Below are 21,180 nucleotides of genomic sequence, written 5' to 3'. Positions count from 1 at the left end.
ACGACCAGACAGTGAAAATAAAAAAAGGATCAGTTCTACAACTTACGGCACAGGAATCCATTCCGCACAGACTGCTACTGTTTTGATGTTCATCTTCAACCATTCCTGGTGTTTTAATAACCTGTGGAGGGCCACTTGTAAACTCTTGATGTGGGCAAAGTCAAAAACTTGTAAGATATTAGATATGCGCAGGAATATCAAACAAAATTCTCGGAGCACTGGGGTGTTTTGCTTTTCACATTTGCTTTTAAGATTTAGTCAAAGGTGCTCAATGAGAAAAGTACGAAAGAGACAGCTGGGAAGAAGCTTATCTGCAAGATGTAAGGAGGGTATCTGCGTGCTATTTGATATTTTGAAAAGAGCCATCAACACTCATTTCTGTCAAATTCTTCTGAATGGCGTTTGCCTGCTCTAAGTATCGTTGGACGCAAGAATAACAGCAGGAGAGAGACGTGGGGTGTCTCAGATATGGCTTATCGGAAGTACGTTTGCAGAAGGCTTTGACTATGTATATTAACCGATTGAATTAAGCACCACAACAAATTAATTTTGACAAAATGCATAGTTTGCCTCTGTGTTTTGGTAACTCACATTGTAAAGCTTGATGATGTTCATGTTTATTTACATTGTGCTTTTACAATGTAGATTTTGTCAAAGGAGCTTAACATAGAAGTTCTAGTAAACTGAAACTGTGTCAGTCCAGTTTTCAGAATTTAAGTTTAGTTCAGTGTGGTTTAAATTTAACTGCTGGAAGTACAAACACTGAAAAGCAAGTCCATTGATGCGCATTCCACAAGTCCCAAATTGTGGGTTTTTATTTGTTGAAAGCAGCCAGTTGAGTCAAATTTCCTTTTCCTCCATAAGCCTGAGAAAAAATGCTGAAATAAACAGGTAACTTCAAACCGTATGCCGGTTTCCATGACAAATACAGCATAAAGGTGGAGAATGTAAGGGGTTCTGTTCCATTAAGTCATTAAGTCCTTATAAATCCAAACTCTGAGAGCATCTTTAGCCCTGCTGCTGCCCTCAGGCAGAGAACTGCTGTGTTTGAAGATCAAAGTCATGGAGGTGTGACTCCAAGTTTATATGTGCAGGGAAATTGAAAATTTCCCTAAACTGGAGGGGCCTGCATAAAAAAGTAGGCCACACCCCAGTAATACCTTTCAAAAACAGAAGTTCCACTTTTTTTCGCAAGGTTTTCAGAGATAAATGATTGAAAGTGCATGCTCTAAATCGAGATTTAGTGAGTAACTGGCTTACGTCATTAAGCCTCAATTAGTGACTCAAATTTGAGAACCTTCTGTAGGAGTGTGCCATCCAAATCCACCTACCACCATCTATAAAGTATTACAGAAAAAAGAAAACAAATAATCGATTTAAAAGTGGTGCCTTTTCTGTTAATAATATTTTATAAAATAATGACTTAAATTATTTGTCTCAATGTTGTGCATATATTTTTAATAAAAGCTTTTTTCAGAATGTTAGTGTTTAAAGAAAATTACATTTGCAGGACATTATGGCTCATGTTTAAAGAATGATAAAATATTTGCATGAGAATACACTTATTTGGGCTTCCTGCAGCTCAAATTGTATAACAGCACATGGCGGTTTAGCAACATAAACACTAAAAACACTAGGTTGTTTCAACCCAAATTTGTTACATTTTTTACATTAAAACATTAACATAATAATTGGGATTGTCCATATTTTTCAAACATTAAGTTTGGCAAATTTATCATGTTTTGAGTGAGTTTGATTCAGTTTGCTTTAAATTAAAGCATCTGTAATGTTTACGCATTTGGAATAGCATACCTGTTCTTTGTAATTCACAGTTGTGTGACTCACAATATCAAAATTACTTCCATAAATGAAAAACACATCTTCAATGGGATCATATATAAAAGGGAAAGTCTTTAGCAGGGGAGGTTTTCAATGGTTTGGTCATGTTTGTCCTGAATAGGCGGTGCCAGCTTGGGTTTCCTCCAGGAATTAGGCTTTTTGTTTGTGTCTATAGGCCAGAAGTGACAGCTATTCCTGCACACTCAAAGTAAGCTTATACATTTGTCGTGAGAAAGGCTGTGTCTGCGTCCACCCCTCAAGACATGAAAGTCTCAATTCTGTAACAGGAAGCTCAACTGTACATAGACTTCCACATAAACATACTATAAGAAAGGGGAGTGGTCTAAACAGGCTGGGAAATTAAGGAGGTACAAAAGAAAAGGCCTGAGCAGTGCTTCAAGTGCAATTATATTTAGTGTGACGCTTGTGCTCCTAAAGCAATGTATTATTTTTGAATTGCTCACATATTTTATGTTATACTTTATTTTAACATAAAGCAATATGCCCACACTTATATAATGTAAATAAACTATTTACCATAGGTGTTTCTGTGTAACTTGTTTTCAGATTTCTCAAATGACCACTTACAAAGGATACTGGTCACAATGGATATAGTTTAAAATGTATATTTGATGTTAAATTGCGAAAAGATTATTAAATTTTTTTCAAGTTATATGTTATAAACATTTATAATCTATATATAAATCAATAACTAATGTCGCCTCTCAAAGCATACAATTTAACAGAACGCAAGCAAAACGCAAATTTCCTCAAATAATTTTTCCTGTGCGAAAAATGTCAGTAAATTAACATAATTTAAATCACCCACAAACAATTGTTTAACTATATTTCCTCTCAACTTAACCAGAGATAAAAAGAACAGAAATGTGTCAATAATAATGCATTTTCGTTATTGTGAAGAAATTATTCGTTTTTGAGAATAAAACAAAATAATTACTGGTAAAATAATTGCCTTCAATATGATCCTCAACCTCGTGTGCGTGATTTATAGGTTTTATAACCTAGGTTAGTTTTTTTTTATTTCATAGACATCCAAATTAATTTATGTATATTGGTAAAATGTAGGTGTATTAATATTTCAATTATATAAAAGTAATATGATTTTTAAATGAAAGGATTGTGTTAAATGGGATTTAAGTGATCACTTCTACATGAGCGCCTCTGCAGCGTCTGTCGTTTTTCTTCATTTCGAGCTGAAATGCACATGTAACATGTTGCAAAACAGCAGTTACAAAAAGCTATTGCACAATTGCAATCTATCTTTGAACATAACAAACGTCCATCAAATGAGTGCAACTTAGAGCACATTTGTAGCTCTGAAACCCCGTCTTTCCGAAGCCAGAGTTTTATTCATTTTAATCTTTACTAATGTTTCTTAGGACATTACCAATATATTAATTTCAATGTTAAGATTTAAAATGGAATGCGTGATTTACTCGCGTAAGTTTTTTTTTCAATCCAGTGGATAAATAAATCTTAATTCCCCGAAAATACAATGTGCAGTATCCGTTGTAATGCATTTATTTGGAGGTTAATTTATTTATCCTGACATAAATATTTAAATAGTTGACTTAATACGCATTTTCCACATATTACGTCAAAATAATTATCGAAACATTTTATCCGTCTTATTTCTGTTTTCCGGCAAACATTTTTTGCAGTATTTTCATTCAGTGTTTGGTATTCATCTAACACCAAATGGATTTATGCTTTCTTTTTTTGCATCTTACTTGAGCCCAATAAATATGATTCGTTTGTTTGTCTGTAAATTTGTTATGTTCAATTACATCATTCTCAGAGGGTCCATACTCCATCAATGTTTAATTAAAATTATTAGTAAATACACTGCTAAATACGTTGCAGTGGGCATCATTGTGAGGGCATCAGTTAGAGTCCACTAAAGGATTACTGCAGGTCACATAAGGATACACGGGCTTACGGTGTTAAAAGGCCTACGTGTTCTTCAGAATATCTTTTCATATCTTTCTGAAATACATTGCAAATGAACAACAAATATTCAGATCGTAAGGTTTAATGTGTTTCAGTTTGTAAAAGCCCAAGTTTGATTCACCGCAAGATGGCAGCTTTTAAGAGGCAATAAAGACTGTGATCTGCGTCAATAATAGTTAATTGTGATACAACTCATTTCAATCTTCAATCTTGCATTAATAATTTAATTATTTAATCTGAGATCCAATGCGCCCAATCTAGCCATTTTGTCCTCCAATTTTGGCAAAGCTGCTTATACGGTTTCTACAACATTATAATATTTACAAAAAAGTAATTCCTAGCTATTTTACATTTCTAAAAGACGTCTACATATGTAGACATATTAGTCTACATATATGACTGTAATACATTTGTGCAAACGCCCGGAACAATTTTAGATTTTTACAATAATCAAAAAACTGCGTGTGTGTGTGTGTGTGTGTGTGTGTGTGTGTGTGTGTGTGTGTGTGTGTGTGTGTGTGTGTGTGTGTGATTTGTATTCATTTAAATTAATAATATAAGTAAAAATAATTAGACAGAGATAGCCTACAATAAGCCGAAATAATTTCATCCCAAAACAATCGCTATAAAATTGACTTCTCGACAAAAAAGTTCAAAATTAATAACAACAAAAAGAAAAGCAATAAAATAATAGTTGATTTTTTTTTATAAATCTGTCTGTCGCATTCTGCATGTGAGAAAACCCACACTTTGTGTGTGTGTGTGTGTGTGTGTGTGTGTGTGTGTGTGTGTGTGTGTGTAAAAGAGACTGCGCATACATGTCTGCGCATATTTCTGCAGGTGTAGATGAAATCGGTTGGAAAATAGGCAGCCATTGCCCTAATCATTGAAAGCCAGGTTGTGTCTTCCGTCTAGGTGGAATTACAGCTCTTGGTTAACAATTTGGTGGTAATTAGTTACATTTTGGAACATTGGAAATATAAAATTTATGTATTTTAACAAACAAAAAAAATCTGTGTGGTTGAAATGCATGTACAAATTATGATGGCCTAATGTTATACTGTGTTGTGTTTGTAGTGGCCTCATCCCTTCAGTCTGTTAAATGGTAAGCGGGAGTTGGCAGCACTCACCAGCTTCATTAATCAAAAACAAAGAAGAAAAACAAAGTCATTTTAAGCATCACGTCCATTTATCATGCTCGCAACGAAAAACTAACAAATGTGAAAAAAATATTGTTATTGCTGATATTGTTTTATTATTTTTTACCTTTTAATTTAATTTTACAAATATGCATGATTTGAGAAGCTGTCTGTGTTGCGTAAAATCTGCATTTCAGTGTTACCTGCATTTTAGCTAAAAGGCCCTTTAAAATTCAAGACTGTTTGATAATTTTTATAGTCGTGCATAAAAAAATCAACAACATTACGTTTTAAAAAACAAAGTATTTTTTCAAGTGAAATGTACAGTTTTAAACTGTATTTCTTTTGTACGGGCAGGGTTTTCTATACGGATCAATATCAGAGCAGCATGCGCTGAGAAGGAAACGCCATCCAAGCTCGGCAGGACGCTGACCTTTCACTCTACCTACAGGTCACATCATCCTCCCCTAAACAGGTCAACACACAAACACAACTATGTCAAAGTAGCCTGGTTGGCGGCTGGAACATTTATATCCAGCCGCCAACCAACACAGACCAGCAATTGGGCGATTCTGCCAACAGCAGAGAACGTAAGTAAAGATTGTACCCGGTAGCCCGCAGGCAACTGCACATTAATAATAACCATTGTTCTGGTGATTTCTGAATTGGCCAACTGGCTTCTTGTGGGTGGCTTTAAGATGTATTTTCCCTGAATAAAATATGTAGCATATACATTAAGTTCATGTGCACTTCCAACACAATCTCACGGCAATTCGTAACTTACAGTCAACAAAAGAAAAAAGCGCCTAAAATCCTATCCCTTCCCCCAGGCTTTACTCACATGAATATTAATCTGATCCTTCACATTATAAAGTTGTACGCGTTGCACTTGAGCTTTTATACAGATAGTAGCCTAACTCAGATGCGATCGCTCTCAAGTACATCTAGTCTATTAATTACTCATGCTGAAGGATTGTTTTCATAGCACTTTTCGTCTTGTCAGTGATATCATCATACAGGAAAAATAACCTGAGACAATATTCAGTGATGTCTCGGCACAATGTCAAATGCCTTTTATTTAATTCCGCGTTTTTGGCTCTCGGCTGAATGTTGCTGTATCTAGACGATTATGAAAGACTAAAATCCGACTCACAATTGAGCGAACAAGTTGCAGAAACTGACAGCTCTTAGTTTTGCGGGAAAATGTTTCTTTTTTCAGAGCTTTACAAGAGTGCCAGAGTCAAGTTCAAGTTCACGGCCACTTGATTTTAAACTCTATTTAACTTTATTTAAGCGTGAAAGGATATGGCATTATCCAAAGTTAAATCAAAAAATAAAATCTTACTTTATTAGTAAAGAAAATAGGCTACTTATTAATAACTTATTTATATTATGGCTATAAACTCCTAGTTTACAGTTTACATGATGTTTTTGCTCACTGAAAAACGCATGTACTTTTTTTTCTTTTAAAATGCTAAAACATTCAAGTCAGTTCTACAGATATGAGTTTGAAACGCCGAATTGTTAATGGAGAGATAATTCAGCGCTATCTGCTTATCTAGCTTTGAGATAACTGCCAGAAGTTTAGTTTAAAGATAATTTATAGTGTTAATAACATTAAAGCCTAAAAGTTGTCAAAGTTCACTAACAAATACAAGTGATAACATGGAATGAACACGACGCGTTGTAAAGATTGTACACTTGCACCACGTTTTATTATATCTGTATGCAGTAAAATTTTATCACAATAATGGAGAAAACACTTCTCAAACTTTAAACAAAAACACATATAACAAAACAAATGCCCCTGTTTAGCCCATTATTGTACATATTTATAGTAAAGAAACATTCTTTATAAATATTGTTTCATCTGTAGTAAGTAAATACCATAATTTAATTACAAATGGATAAATATGGCAGTCGATATTTACAAAAAGAAGGGTGTAGTTACAGATATTTAACCGCACGACATTAATTTGCCCCACAATCTTCCAAATATATTTCACAATTCAAACTTGCAAAGCACAAAACATCACAAGTTAAGCCCAGCAAACTAAGATATACATTCACAAGCAAATATTGTGTCTTTCTTCGTTAAATGTTGACTTTGGCACTCTTTCCAGTTAATAGTTGTTTAGTTTACAATCAGTTTGCCTTAATGGGATCACAATATTCATTATGATAATACAACTTTATGGTAATATGTGCACTAAAAAGTCCAGTTAGAGAAATAGCTACCATTGAAGGAACATCTATACACCAAAAACCGACAAAATCTATAACAACCATTAGGAAAGAGAGCGCGTAGTATGTACAAAAAAAGAGATGTTTGGTGCGTTTGCGCACGTTTCTTCTGTCGATGTAGGAATGTTATATCCTGCTGGACAAGAGCGTAATATTCAAGCGTTCGTTCTGTACAAGCTGTATATGGATCTCCTGTTTTTCTTTATCGGGTCCTCCTGGGATGGCACAGTCTTAAACATACCATTCACTGAAATTAGACGATAAACTGCTGTGGTTGTTGGAACTGTGGACCGCTGAGGAAGGCGACAGATTGTTGTTGCTTTGGGTCTCAGTGGAGGGAGACACCAGACCAGGGGGTGTTGAGGACTCATAACCAGAACTTGCCGCTGGCGACGAGTCGGATGCAGGTGGGGATGACTCGTGTACCTAAAACGCACAATTTGTTTTTATAATTAATGATCCTCAAAATGTTTATTGGTAAAAACTTGCTTTTGAGAAAACTCTGATAAATCAATTTGTTCAAAAGTACCTCTAGTGCCATTTCTTACTATTTGATAATACACTAGCAAATGCAATTTATAATTAAATATTCTTGATTTCTAACTTGATTTACTTATATTAGTCTACTAAGTGGTATTTACACGTTTTAAATGGCAAACTTTACGTACTTCTTACATTTGTGGTTTAAAAGAACATGGGGAAGTACCTTCATATGCTTTCGAAGAGAGCTGGGGTGAGTGTAGGACTTGTCACACATTTTGCAGAGATATGGTTTGTCTGACGTGTGGACGTGCATATGCTTCTTTCGGTCGCTGCTGTTCGCAAAGCGTCGATCACATCCCTCAAACTCACACTGAAATGGTTTCTCACCTGAGAAGGAAAACATCATAAACAATCACACGATTAGCGATTACCTAAAGCCTAGTCAGCTTTTCAAAAACATCACAAGCACATATTACAACTGAATAAACATATCAATGTATAGTTCTGCAACGTTGTTTACATGCAGTTGTTTTATTAGGCTTCTAAAAACAAACCCCGCATATATTTTGTCGCATTAAAAGCAAACATAAATGAAATTACGCGAGGTTATCATGTGCACGTAGTCGTAACACACAGCTATGCTTTACAACGACATAGGGGGTCACATAAACTCATCGACCATTATAATCATAAACGTGAAGTTAACAAAAAAAGAGAAAATCTAGAATGAATGAATCATAACAAACTCTACAATAATTTGGATTATTTAGCAAACTGCATAAATAAAACAAAATTCAAATAAGGGGGAACAGTCAACGCCATTTCCTATATGCAAGTTTTAGAATTTGTCAGCTCCACTTACTTAGCCATTTGCTTAGAAATAATCAAAATGCAATTAACACCTTGACAAATAGAAGGCTCAATACCTCCGTGTATTCTAAAGAGGAAATTGCTCAAATGTGCAACCCTGGTAATGGCCTGTCTAACACATACACTGACAGTGTAATGGAAAGAATAACAATGGGCCCACATATCGCTCATTCCTAAAGTAAGAAATATATTCTTATTTCGTCATTATAGTGTTGGAAATAGTCTGTATTAATTTTGTTAATTCTTATGTGTAAAGGCGCATGCGTATGTGTGTACCTACACGCAGTGTTTACATTTAGTAGCTAGTCATTGTAAAAAAAAAAAAAAACTATAACCTAAATAAGGGTCCTTCTTTGGGTATATTTATGCATTGATTCTGATTTTAACAATAGAAAAAATACTCCGCTATCTTTCTAAAAACATACACAATAAACTGGAGAGAATTTCAAAATCCTGACGTAGTCAACCGGGTGCTCGAGTATTGGTCAACGCAAACATTAAACCGGTTGGAGAGATTTACGGCTGCTCTGTGCACGCGATGAGCCCTCGAGTCGCCTTTGACCCGTTTAAAGTTTATGAACCACAAACCTCGACAGTCTCTTACATAATTCACCACATTGTTGCAAAACATCGTATTTACTCCGTACAAGACCATGCATAATCTTACCAGCGGCGTTCACTTACACGATTTGAATACGTGTTCACAAGTATCTGCTTTCAAAGAGCTAAATCTACTTTTAACGTTGATCCAAGTATGCGCTCTCAAAGTCTAAAAATATATCAACCTGGCATAATAAGCTTAGTTTTGCAAGAACCACTATTTGCGATACTATTTTATGAGGCTGGTAAAATCTAGCTTCAAAACATATTGTTATTCAGTATAGCACAAGTAAAAATAAATATAATTACCTGTGTGTGTTCTTTTGTGTATCTTAAGGTTTTCTGATCTTGCAAAGACTTTGCCACATCCAGGGAACGGGCAGGGGAAAGGTTTTTCTCCCGTATGCACGCGGATGTGATTGACCAGTTTATATTTGGCTTTAAATGGTTTGCTTTCCCGCGGACACTCTTCCCAAAAGCAGATATGGTTGCTCTGTTCGGGTCCTCCAACGTGCTCGACAGAGACGTGGGTGACCAGCTCGTGCATGGTGCTGAAAGTTTTATTGCAACTCTTCTTAGGGTTGCTGAGCTGCTCCGGATCGATCCACTTACAGATGAGCTCTTGCTTAATGCACTGCTGCCTCATGTAGCGAAAGAAGGCACCGGGGTGATGGTGATGCGCTGCCATATTCATCCCCATGTTCATATTCATGGAGCCGTACTGGTTGTGCAGCTGGGCGGCCGAGTAAGGATCGGTTCTCGGACTAGAGACCTGGTGGTACTGGTCTGATCGCCCGAAAACCTCCCCTGGTAGTCCGAGTCGCATCTGCCCATTGAGCACATTTGGGGAGCCGTGAGATCCATGCTGTTCGTGAATGCCAGGGAACAGAATGTGGCCTTGGCTGTCTGTGTGAGAATGATGGAGCGAGCCGGCAGTGGGGCCGAAGAGTGCGTGCTGGCCTCCTGCCGGTGATGATTCCCCGAATCCACGGCTGCGAAAGAGAAAGTCCCGCGTGGAGTTAAACGGCGAGCTCGCATATGATGTGACATGAGCCGCGTGCGCACCCAGAGCCGCAGCGGGGTAACCGGGCGCTTGGCTCGTGAATGCAGAACTCTGTCCGGGCGAGAGATCGTGGTTCAGTTTGAAGGCGCCCATGTGCGCCGAGTCGACGAAGCTGTTTTGCGCTAAACTCAAGTCTCTGTCCTGCATCTCACTAGAGGAGTGATGATGTCTGGCAAAGGTGCCCACTCCCAAACCAGGGAACTGATGCCCTGCGTCCAGTAACATGTTTTCGTTGCGCAAAACCAATTCTCTTTCAAGCAGTCTATTCACGGCGCTTCAACAAAACATTTAAGAAAATGAAATAAAATAAAATGCGCTACGGTAATATTAACTTCCAGGTTTGACAACACGACATGAGGCGATGAAGTTCAATCCCCGCTCACAGGGCGAAAAAAAAGCTTTGCGTATTAAGTTAGACTATATTTTTCTTGCGGATAACTTGTTACTCAAAATCCCCAATGCAACGAAATGAAAAGATTCCTTTGCGTTTTTCCTTTCAAACTGAGTCGATGTCGTTGTTTGCGGATTACACGAAAATACGAGTCAATATCTTACTGAGCCTTCCTGGTTCTTGAAGCATCTCGAATTGGAATGTTTATTTCTTTCGCTTGTCTATGTTTATCTCGGAGGGTCCCTCTTTCTCAGTGGACTGGCACTACCTCCTCTTACGCCCCCTTTAACTGGAGCCCGGTCATTCATTTGACGCGCTCTCATTGGCCACCTCTCCTCATCAATCCCAGATGCCCCTCCAATCGAACGCACTGCTTTGGCAACTAATCGCTGATCGCCATCTTCCACTGACAATTACCGCCTACTTTTCGGAGAGCCTTTTCGGGGAATAGGTAGAGGGAAAGCAAAAATAATTACGCTTAATAAAACTGCTTAAAATCTGTAAATCAGTTGCCACACAGGCTCATAAAAGTAAGTGTAATCCATAGTTTTTGGTGGGTGTGTAAAACCTCGCGAAATGCTTAATGACAATGCTTTAAAATGCCTTTGATAAACACTCTGTGGCGCATCTTAATTAGTTACTTTGCCATAATCTAACAAACAGACAGGGTAGTGAGAAATAAATATAAGCTCACAAACCTTGCTTCATGTATTTTAACTTAATCTACAAGTATGGAATACATTTTTGCTGAATAATAACAACAACAACACAAACATTCATCTGTATATAGTTTTGTATGAATGCCAGGATCTGAATAAAGCATGTGATCATGTTTAGGCTATTGACTGACATCAAAAACAAACAAACGTGCATTCATAAATAAAGGTCACACTAGTTTATTGAGATATAAATCATACTATTAAAATATATTTAAGTCAGAAGACGAGTCAAAGGATTTATCGGTATTATATACGTCATTGGCATTAACATAATCTTTCTATGTAATTTTTAATCATTTATTGATGTTAAGAAAATCATAATTATGCTATATATTTTAATACAACTCTAGCAATGTATCAATATTAATTTCTTTATAAAAGAAACCGTATAAGTTACATTTTGAAAAACTTGAATTAAAACAACATTGCAATTATGACAATCTTCAGGCTTAGGCTATGTCTACATATCACCGTGACCTGCTCTTAAGCACAAAGAAACCTAAAACAGTATTTTGCATAGTATAGCGTATCCAAGACCAAAATCTAGCTCCGGTTGCATCCCCTTGTCAAAAAACACAATATGACATACCTTTAATTAAAAAAAAGAAAGAAAAAAACAATGACGTCATGAACGAGAGCCTAATACTTCCAAAAGAATAAATAAGGGAATCTGCATGGCTTAAAATCAAGTTCAGCGGCATATTGTGGTTGCAGAACTAGCGTGTATGCGTGCTTTTTTCTAGCCTTTGTAGATGACCCTGTCTGTAGCCTACACTGACAACATAGAAACCGTCAAACTGAGGTTATCCAAGCATGTGAACATGGATACGCTTTCCGGATTTCAGGCCAATGTACACCAGGGACCATTTTTGATCTAGGAAAAATCTTGAGACGAAGTTTGTTTTATTTTTAACATTTAGTTAAAGAAAGTTTACTTACAATTTCATTGACTCTAAGTCCCCCAGAGTCCCGTTCAACGCACTCCGGCTTTCCTCTCTTTTCTACGCTTAAAGCTGTAAATAATAGAGCGGACGACTTATAAAACTTTGGGAATTCTGTGTTCCTCAGCTCACAGCCATACTGTTTGAACGTTATGTACCATTCTTCCAAGACTATTTCTACCCTCTCCACAGGAAACACAGGATCTGATCCAAGTTCAAAGTCACGTCTGCCGACCTCTTTAAGAAGTTCTTTATTTCTCCAGAAAACCACAAAAACCTTTCCCCTTTTCAATGGGCAGGGAGAAGAAGAAAGAGAAATTAGACCGAGAGTGCAGTGGGCCTGGAACACACAGCCGCAGTTTTTGTTCTTCTTTTGTCATGTTGCAAAAAAAAAAAAAAAAAAAAAAAGAGGGGGGAAGTTAGAAAAGAATAAAGACTAAAATACACGCTAACTCGCTAACTCGGGCAGTGGCAGTACAGGAAAACTCTAAAAATAATTTCAAATATACATATACGTCAGTGACCGAATAACCTTTATTTACGTGTTATTTGAACGGAGAAAATCACAACTAATCTTCAAATACTTTAAGTCAGCGATCATGCCTCTATACTGACGGGAAATATAGGTTTCAATTAATGTTTAATGATCTTAGACAAAGCGACAAGGCATTTCTTTTAACTTTGACATCATCAATATGGTAACGCATTGTTGCTTACTTTTAGTGACCTTGGGTATTTTAAGGGTGTTTGACCTTCGACCCGTGGAAACCACATATGCTACCCTTTGAACTTATTAAGAAATCGTCTCTGTTCAAAGGTTTCAAGAAGGCAAGTGCTGCCTTCTTTCTCCGTTACATCGATTCGTAATAAGTGTCAACCTTTTATAAATTCAGAATTTTTGACATTCTCATTATAGACTTTTATTACAAGTTCATACACCTGTCTACTTTATTGTAAGTATATAAGCAATTAAATACTTATATTAATTACACTCCTAAATAAGATTGTCCATAGCAATTTAATGATAAACATCGCAAATCTAAATTTGAATGCATGTATATTGTTATGCTTCTGACACATTAACCGGCATAGATTGTAGTTCCATTCACCCTAAATTAAGACCCTTGACAAAGCTGACAGGCAGGATCAGGCTTTTGCAGGAAATCACGAAACTTTCAGTTTTAGTGCAGGTGCAGCTTACGTTACTTATGAGATATACAGTTTATAATTAGCGGAATATCAAAATACTATTATTACATTTTTCAAAGATTGATTAATACTGAGTGGAGAATTATATCTTTGTTCAACTAAAAGGTTCATACATTTTTTTAAATTAATTTTGGATCTTGAATTTTAGTACTGTTAGACGGGGTAATAGCAGAACATTTTTTTTAAATAAATTATTAAATAATAAATTATTATTTAATGTAAAAAAATGGCCTGTTATTTCTATCTTCTTTTGTTTCCAATTTACCTTTGGCAATTAAGTTTTAAAATAATTATTTTGAATTTGGTAAAACTGCCCTAAAGCATTTTAAAAATGTCTTTGAATTAAGACATAATAAATCAATGGCGTACACTTCCAGCTGAGTTCAACATGCACTCTAAAACAGCGTAGACATGCATCTCCATACACGTACAGCGTGCACAAATAAGTAAGGGACAAAACAAAGTGAAGAGTAATGTTTATTGAACTTTTTTTAGACAATTAGACTGACCAACTTCCAGTCATATATATATATATATATATATATATATATATATATATATATATATATATATATATATATATATATATATATATATATATGTGTGTGTGTGTGTGTGTGTGTGTGTGTGTGTGTCAGTCAGTCAAATGGCATTTTATTCAGTATTTGCACAGGAATCATTCAAGATCTGACAGTGCCCAGTAGAGTGAGATCTACAATGTTCAAAATACATCTTAATCACTGAACAAAATATTAAATTTTGACATGTTTTAATGATTAAGAAAAAATATGCAGTGATATTAATAAACTCAACCATGACAGGGGAGCACAGAATTTAACGTTTTTGTTGTGTTAAATTGTTTTGTTATTTTTTTTATTAAAGCACAAAACCTAATCGTTTTTTAAAATGTGTGTCATTGTATAATTATTTTTAATAATTAAGTTTTACATGTATACAGTCCAATAATTAAAAACAAATTATACTGTGTGTTTATTTTGCGCAATTTTAATTTTATTAACTTGGTTCCCTGTTTATCCGTAGTCAACAAAACGTATTACTTTGTAAAAATATTTAATTACATTTTAAATACGTGAACAGAGTTGTGTTTAATGACAGTATTTATTTGAATTACATTTCTAAATATAATTTGATCTGTGTGTGGGGGTGTTGCACAATATGCTCCGCGTGTGTAGTGTCACTGTTTTGTGCAAAAAGAAAAACAACATCCTTCCACGTGTGTGTGTGTCTCGGTAAACAGATTTGCCTGTAACTTTGTGAGCACAACTTTCTGGAGTGAACAGTGATGAAGAGAGTGAGGGGGCGGAACCCCGCTGAGCCTCTGCGCTGAAAGACAGCCAATCGCTTCGTTCTCTTAACTGCCAGTCACCGAAATCTGTCCAATACCCGCAGTGCCATTTCTAAACTCTATTCCCCACTGTGTCCTCCAACTGTTGTATGTTCTGCCAATCGCTTGAGGACAGAGTGGGAAAAGGAGCAAGCAGAGTTAGAGGCAGGACAAAAGAAGTTCTATAGACGGCCATATACATATATTTTAATGGTTTCAGAAGGCCCGTAGTTGGCGAAAACAATAGCGTTGAGCGTGGACATGACAGCGTAGTGATGGAGCCCCCTTTAAGCAAGAGGAATTCGGCGATAAGATTAGCGGATTTGGCATCGACTCAAGCCCTTCCTCATCAGAATATGACAGGCTTCCCGGGGATAGGGGGGCATCACCCGCACTCCCACCATGCCCACCTCCACCCTGGGGAGATGGGCAACGACCCCGGAGTGGCTCTCACTCCATTTGGACCCGAGCACATGGCACAGACCAATGCTCTCAAACTTAGTCCATCTCAGCCTGTTCAAAGCCATCCCGAAGCCCAGACCGCGGCATCTTTCACGTCTTCTCAGACTACAGTTGGTTTCCCCGTGGCTCACCCCCACACAGGCTACACCACCAGCAGGGACTTCATCCTCAGGAGAGAGCTCTCAGCCTCTGCTATGCATGCACTTGGCGACCAGCATAGTTCCGCCTCCTCCCCTCATCACCATGGCATGTTCATTTCCCCAACAGGTGCTTATGGGCACGCGGAAGGTGGTGCCCATCCACTTTTCTCTGGACTGCACGAGCAAGCGGCCCCAGGTGCCCACCACCACCACCATGCCCTCAACGGGCAGATGCGCCTGGGTCTACCGGGGGACATCTACGGCAGGCCAGAGCACTTCGGCCACAGGCCCGAGCACTATGGATCTTCTTCTCTGCACAGCTACAACTCCATGAACTTAAATGTGAACCTCGCCACGGCTCCTCACGGAGCCACGGGGGCGTTTTTGCGATACATGCGGCAGCCCATCAAGCAGGAGCTCATCTGCAAGTGGATAGACCAGGAACAGACTGCCAAGAAGCCCTGCTCGAAAACTTTCAGCACCATGCATGAGCTCGTCAACCATGTCACAGTGGAGCACGTTGGCGGACCGGAGCAGAGCACTCACGTTTGCTTCTGGGAAGAGTGTCCGCGCGAGGGAAAAGCGTTTAAAGCCAAGTACAAACTGATCAATCACATCCGCGTGCACACTGGCGAGAAGCCGTTCCCGTGTCCTTTTCCAGGTTGTGGCAAGGTATTCGCGCGTTCGGAAAATCTCAAGATTCACAAGAGGACGCACACAGGTTAGTGAAAATTCTTTAAAACTTTAGTCGTGTTTATAGGCGCCTGTTATTGAACGTGTTTGCTCTCCTTGGCGGGTAATCGAATTTTCTTGATATGTAGCATTTATTGGGGGAACAGAAACACTGCTCCGCCTCGTGCACAAATATTCATCTTCAAAAAGAAGGACGATTATTGGATTGTTTGTTTACTGTGCAACTTCTTGAGATCAACGTGCATAATGTTGCTATTCTTGTACGTAAAGGTTGAGCTTTTGCTGCTATGAGCTGTCAGTGTTCTTATGTTAGGCTACATATATAGGGAAAACTTGGAGTTACACTTTGTTGCTTAAGTTGTTCCTTTTGTTTTTGAGCAGTATATTTGATGCACGCGATTTTATATCGGTTGACATGCAAAATTTATCAACAGTTTAATTCCGTTCAACGTGTGTAAACAGAAGGAATTTAATTCAGGTGAACTAGACATGAAGTAATGGCTGAGTTTGCGGCACGTGTTTGTCTCTTAAAGCCACTGGGAACATTTTGTGAATAAATCCATACTAATGTGAATACGGAGAATAGGCCAGTCATGGGGCATTTTGATTTACCAAACTATTTTGGCATCTAGAGCGAGGAAGGCCTCTGCATAGGTGATGTGCATATTTAACTGGAACATTGTGTTTTTAACGTAAATACCTTCACCCAGCCATTAAAAATAAAAACACGTGAACCTTTTAAACTAGTCATTTGTTTTTGTCAGTAGTGAAAAAGTTGCAGGTTTTGTTTAGGGTCTCGAACTACCTTTTACTTTCACGCTGACGTAAAATGCGACCTAAATATGTAGGCTAGCGTGTCAAACCCATCCAGAGTACGTTTATATTAGTGTTTGTCTTGACTCAGCAAATCAAATGTCTAAAAAGTTATGTTTTATTGTATTAAGACTCCTTACAGCAACATAGCATTTGTACAACGTGTAATGTAAAGTTATGGCAATATATTATTTAGATATATTGTAAAGGCGGGACAGTTTTTGAGTAATTCTCCCCCGTCTTCAGTAGTTGACTCAGCTGCACATCCAGCAAAAACAATAAAATGACTTGTTGATGATATTTTGGCAAGGTTCAGTCAGAGAAAATGTGAGCATTTACGAAGTGGTTGCATATGTCATGTGGTGTTTCTGAACATTCAATATGTAATAGCACAGAATAAGTACTCTGAGGTTATAGTGATGTTGTGATTTTCAAAACGGCACCATATGCATGAGAATGAAGCATCCAATAGTTACTAGGCCTATCTTTTTTGCAAGAATGTTGTAAAATTGATAAAGAGACGTGTGTCTGATTTCAATATCTAAATGCTATCTTTTTACATTTGACAGGTGAGAAGCCATTCAAATGCGAGTTTGATGGCTGCGACAGGAAATTCGCCAACAGCAGTGACAGGAAGAAGCACTCGCACGTCCACACAAGTGATAAGCCTTACTTCTGTAAAGTGAGGGGCTGTGACAAGTCGTACACACACCCGAGCTCTCTGCGCAAACACATGAAGGTTCACTGCAAGTCTCCTCCGCCCCCTTCCGCCAACACGGGCTCTTCTTACCATCCCTCATCTACTACGATCGGTGATGCCCTTTCACCAAACCTAGATCCCCACAGGAACCGTTCGTCGAACCTTTCTCCTCAGGTGACCAACCTAAACGAATGGTACGTGTGCCAAGGGAGTGCTGGACCAAATAATCTACACACCCCCTCCAGTGATGTGCCAACGTCGGAATCCGACGACGAGGACTCTTTCAGACACACAGATCCAAGGGCAATGCTCTGATGTGTACAGCAAGGAATATATTCAATATGAATGGTCCACGTAAAAAAAGTCAGTTCGTAAAAGTGGAACACCTATGGATGTCAGTGGGTGAAAAGTTTTGCCCCCCAGTTTGCCCTTAAAACATGCTCAGAGCATTGATGCAATTTATGTTCCATATAATAATCACATCCATTATCAGTTGCAACTTGCTAGATATGAAACCGACTTGTCCATGTTTTTAAGATTTTACCTGACTTGTCATCAAATATCATGAGCTCAAAAGATGTGTCATGTTTAGGTCGTTTTTGTAATAATACATACCCTTTGTTGCACAAAAACCTTTTTATAGATAATTTTACACGTTAAATGTCTGAGGGGCAAAAATTGCTGTGACAATAATTTTGAGTTTTTACTTGTATATTGTCAGTGTCAAAAATGAATGGGTGGAGTTTTTGTTAAAGTTTATACAATAACTGTGGTCAGGACGGTTTTTGTGATATTTAAAATATTTAAACCTATATTTTATGCAAATAATTGTAACTCTGATTAAGGAGTACGAAATATGTCCACTGAGACCCTAAATAATGTATCGTTGATAGGCCTATCTCTGACTGATTTGTAAATATTATATGGTATTGATGCTTGTGAATGTTTTCGTAGCGTCTCAACGAGTTTTGTACATTGTAATTTATTTGCTGTTATTAATGTTGGTCTGGAAGTACAGATACACCAAAGAATAATATAATTTTGGTGAAAAGAAGTGATGCTTTTTATCGTGTTCTGTAAAAAAGGTCTTACTTGAATAGGTTGTATAATGTGAAGAATCGTTCGCATGAACCGTGTAGTTTTCTGTTGAGGTGCATGATGGTATTGATGGAAAAAAGTAAGAAGGTCGTGAAGAAATGTGATGTTTGTGTATAGATATATAAACTTGAATAAAAGGCAGGACGTGTAAATATGGTCTTTTCAGTAAAAAGGCCTCGTTTCATTCATTCAATAGTGTCTGTATCTTATTTAAAATGCAAGAAATCTGTCTTAATGCAATTAAAAACAATGTTGCGGCAAGAAGTTTTCTGTAAAAAGTCCCAGTCAAGCTAACAAAACAGAAATGTTTAACAATACACACTTTTTTTTAGACATTTTCCCCAGATTTTTCTTACAGCTTGAAAATATTCGCTGTCCATTTTTATCCTCCCAAAAGGGATCCATCACCTAACTAATAATGAACTTTATGAAAAGCGGAATAGCACAAAGCCATCAATACATGAATCATTCATGGGAATATAAGGCATAAAGCTATCTGACAATGAAAAGAAAGTTGTATGGAGAATATAAAACAAAGTGCCTTGTCTTCTTTCCTTCATTAAAACACAGTCACACTTCCAAAGTGCCCCCTGTCCCAGACTATAGACTCAGAACTGACCAGCGCAAGTGCTGCACCACTTCAAAGAGCCCCACATCAGAACGGAAGACTGCACGGTGCGTTAGGATTTCTATGGGTCCCATTTGAATATTTATGGTAGAAAAACTACTAACTGCGGCTAAATGGTCAATCATCAAAGCAGAAACCTCTCCCACGAACCGTCGTGCTCTTTAATATCAGGGCATTCGACACTTTGTATTGGAGAAGTAGAAACATAGGCATATTAAGCAATTCATGCGATGGGTAAATGTAAAAGTGTATCAAGAAGTTCTAAAAAGACTTTACTTTTAACTTGAGTCTTTAATTACAACAATAAAGAATCTCGGTAGTCTCTGTGGAATAAAGGTTGCAAGTTGGTGCATCGTTTGGGATTGTAAATCTAGCGTTTTGTGTCAGTGAAAGCCCCGTAAATAGTGAGAAGTTCAAGGGCACTTTATAAAGCGCGCGTGTGTTTGCCGGGCACTGGGGAAAAAGCACACTTCAATTGGAAACACTCTATTAAGATACAGTCGCACTGACCTTTAGTTTCATGCTACGTTAGAGCAGTCAATTCGCTCTTCATCGGAATCGTTCATATTTTGTTCCCAAATCTTTGAAATACCTCGCGCGTATTAACGTTTAATTCAGAAATAAGCGCGCGCTCTGCCCATCTTTTGTACCCGAACTATTATTTGCTCAAGGAAAGAATGATCTTCTATTTATTTAAAACAAGTGCCCTTTGAATAGTGCAAAATAAACACGGTGAAAAATAACCAAAGAGATAGTCCCCTCGGACTGAAAAGGGGGGACTTCATAAAAGCTGCAGCAGTCACAGCTGAATGGGAGACGCTTTGAAGTAGAACTTATTATCTGAGGAATACTTTTCGGTCGTCCTAACGACGCTATTGAATCGAAAAGCTACCCCCTTTGTCAGCGATTTGTTCTCCTTTAGTGCAATGCCCGTGGAAATCACTTACATGGTCTACCTTAACATGCAGCCTGCAAATCAGTAACTCCAAGAGTCAGACTCTCAGACGCCACTTTTCAAAAGACAAAGCAGAAGTCAGTGTGAAAACGCAGCGAGTTCTCTCCCATTTTGCCTTTATTGGACAGAATGATCACATCAGAGGAGGCTGTTTACAACAGTCTAGTCAGATTTCACACCGTCAGCTTCTCATTATGTGTTTGACGAGGGTTCAAAGTACCCAAGTCATTGTGCACCCTGTTTTAAGTGATGCACCAAAGCACTTGCAATAAGAGGAAAACATTCAACTTTGCCATTATTTCTCCAAAACGCACTTTACACTTTATCTGTTTGAACGTCGCGCATATGCTCGACTCACACTGCCAGATTTCATCTTGCAGAGCTTGCAAAGTCTCAGAGGTAAATTATGGCACTAATGAAATATTTGCCATGGCGTTTGAGCGTCTAGGGAGAGAAAGACATTTAGGCTACACGAAATATTAAATGACACAAATATAATGTGGTTGTAAATTCTCGTATGTTTGGTCAAACTCTGAGCAAGTAATATTTAATAAAATTGCACACTTGTCAGAAAAAGCCGAAGTAAGAACGGATCAAATTATAGCTACTTATTAACAAAATCACCAGCAGATAAACACATTTGCTGTCTAAATAATTTAAACATATTGTGATTAATTGTTAAATGTTGCATTTGATTTTAATAAAATAACACAACATTATATTTGATTAATAAAATGATGTGAATGGTAATACATTTATTTAATCGCGTCTTTAAAACACATTATGTCTAGTCTAGTTTTAAATGTTTTGTCTGTCGGGCTCTTTAACAAGTCCCTGAAGAAAAGAAAAAAAGAAAGAAAAGACACTTAAAAAACAC

At 37.6% G+C, this 21,180-nt stretch overlaps 3 protein-coding genes and 1 long non-coding RNA gene across 6 annotated transcripts in view; 1 reads left to right on the top strand and 3 right to left on the bottom strand.

The window, feature by feature from the left end:
• The window catches only part of LOC147835334 (uncharacterized), a 55,478-nt gene extending 43,067 nt beyond the window's left edge, over positions 1 to 12,411 (bottom strand). For all 3 annotated transcript variants that reach the window (XR_015499553.1, XR_015499556.1, XR_015499555.1), the window contains exon 1: positions 12,259 to 12,411. This is a non-coding gene — a long non-coding RNA (uncharacterized LOC147835334). The remainder of the gene's footprint in view (positions 1 to 12,258) is intronic.
• clybl (citrate lyase beta like) overlaps positions 1 to 21,180 on the bottom strand; it is a 760,714-nt gene that overhangs the window by 635,184 nt on the left and 104,350 nt on the right. The gene's annotated exons all lie outside the window — the stretch shown is intronic.
• On the bottom strand, positions 5,995 to 10,774 carry zic2a (zic family member 2 (odd-paired homolog, Drosophila), a). Its single transcript, NM_131558.1, is given in 3 exon segments — positions 5,995 to 7,619; positions 7,900 to 8,063; positions 9,456 to 10,774. Coding segments are annotated over 3 exon segments (1,338 nt in total). The 5' UTR covers positions 10,435 to 10,774; the 3' UTR covers positions 5,995 to 7,424.
• On the top strand, positions 14,952 to 18,892 carry zic5 (Zic family zinc finger 5). Its single transcript, NM_205727.1, is given in 2 exon segments — positions 14,952 to 16,137; positions 17,492 to 18,892. Coding segments are annotated over 2 exon segments (1,494 nt in total). The 5' UTR covers positions 14,952 to 15,089; the 3' UTR covers positions 17,938 to 18,892.

This window comes from Danio rerio, chromosome 9, assembly GCF_052040795.2.
Source record: "Danio rerio strain M-AB ecotype USA chromosome 9, GRCz13ab, whole genome shotgun sequence".
In the NCBI taxonomy this organism is placed as follows: Eukaryota; Metazoa; Chordata; class Actinopteri; order Cypriniformes; family Danionidae; genus Danio; species Danio rerio.
Note: the sequence above shows the minus strand (reverse complement) of the source record. Positions and strands in the feature narration are given on the sequence as shown.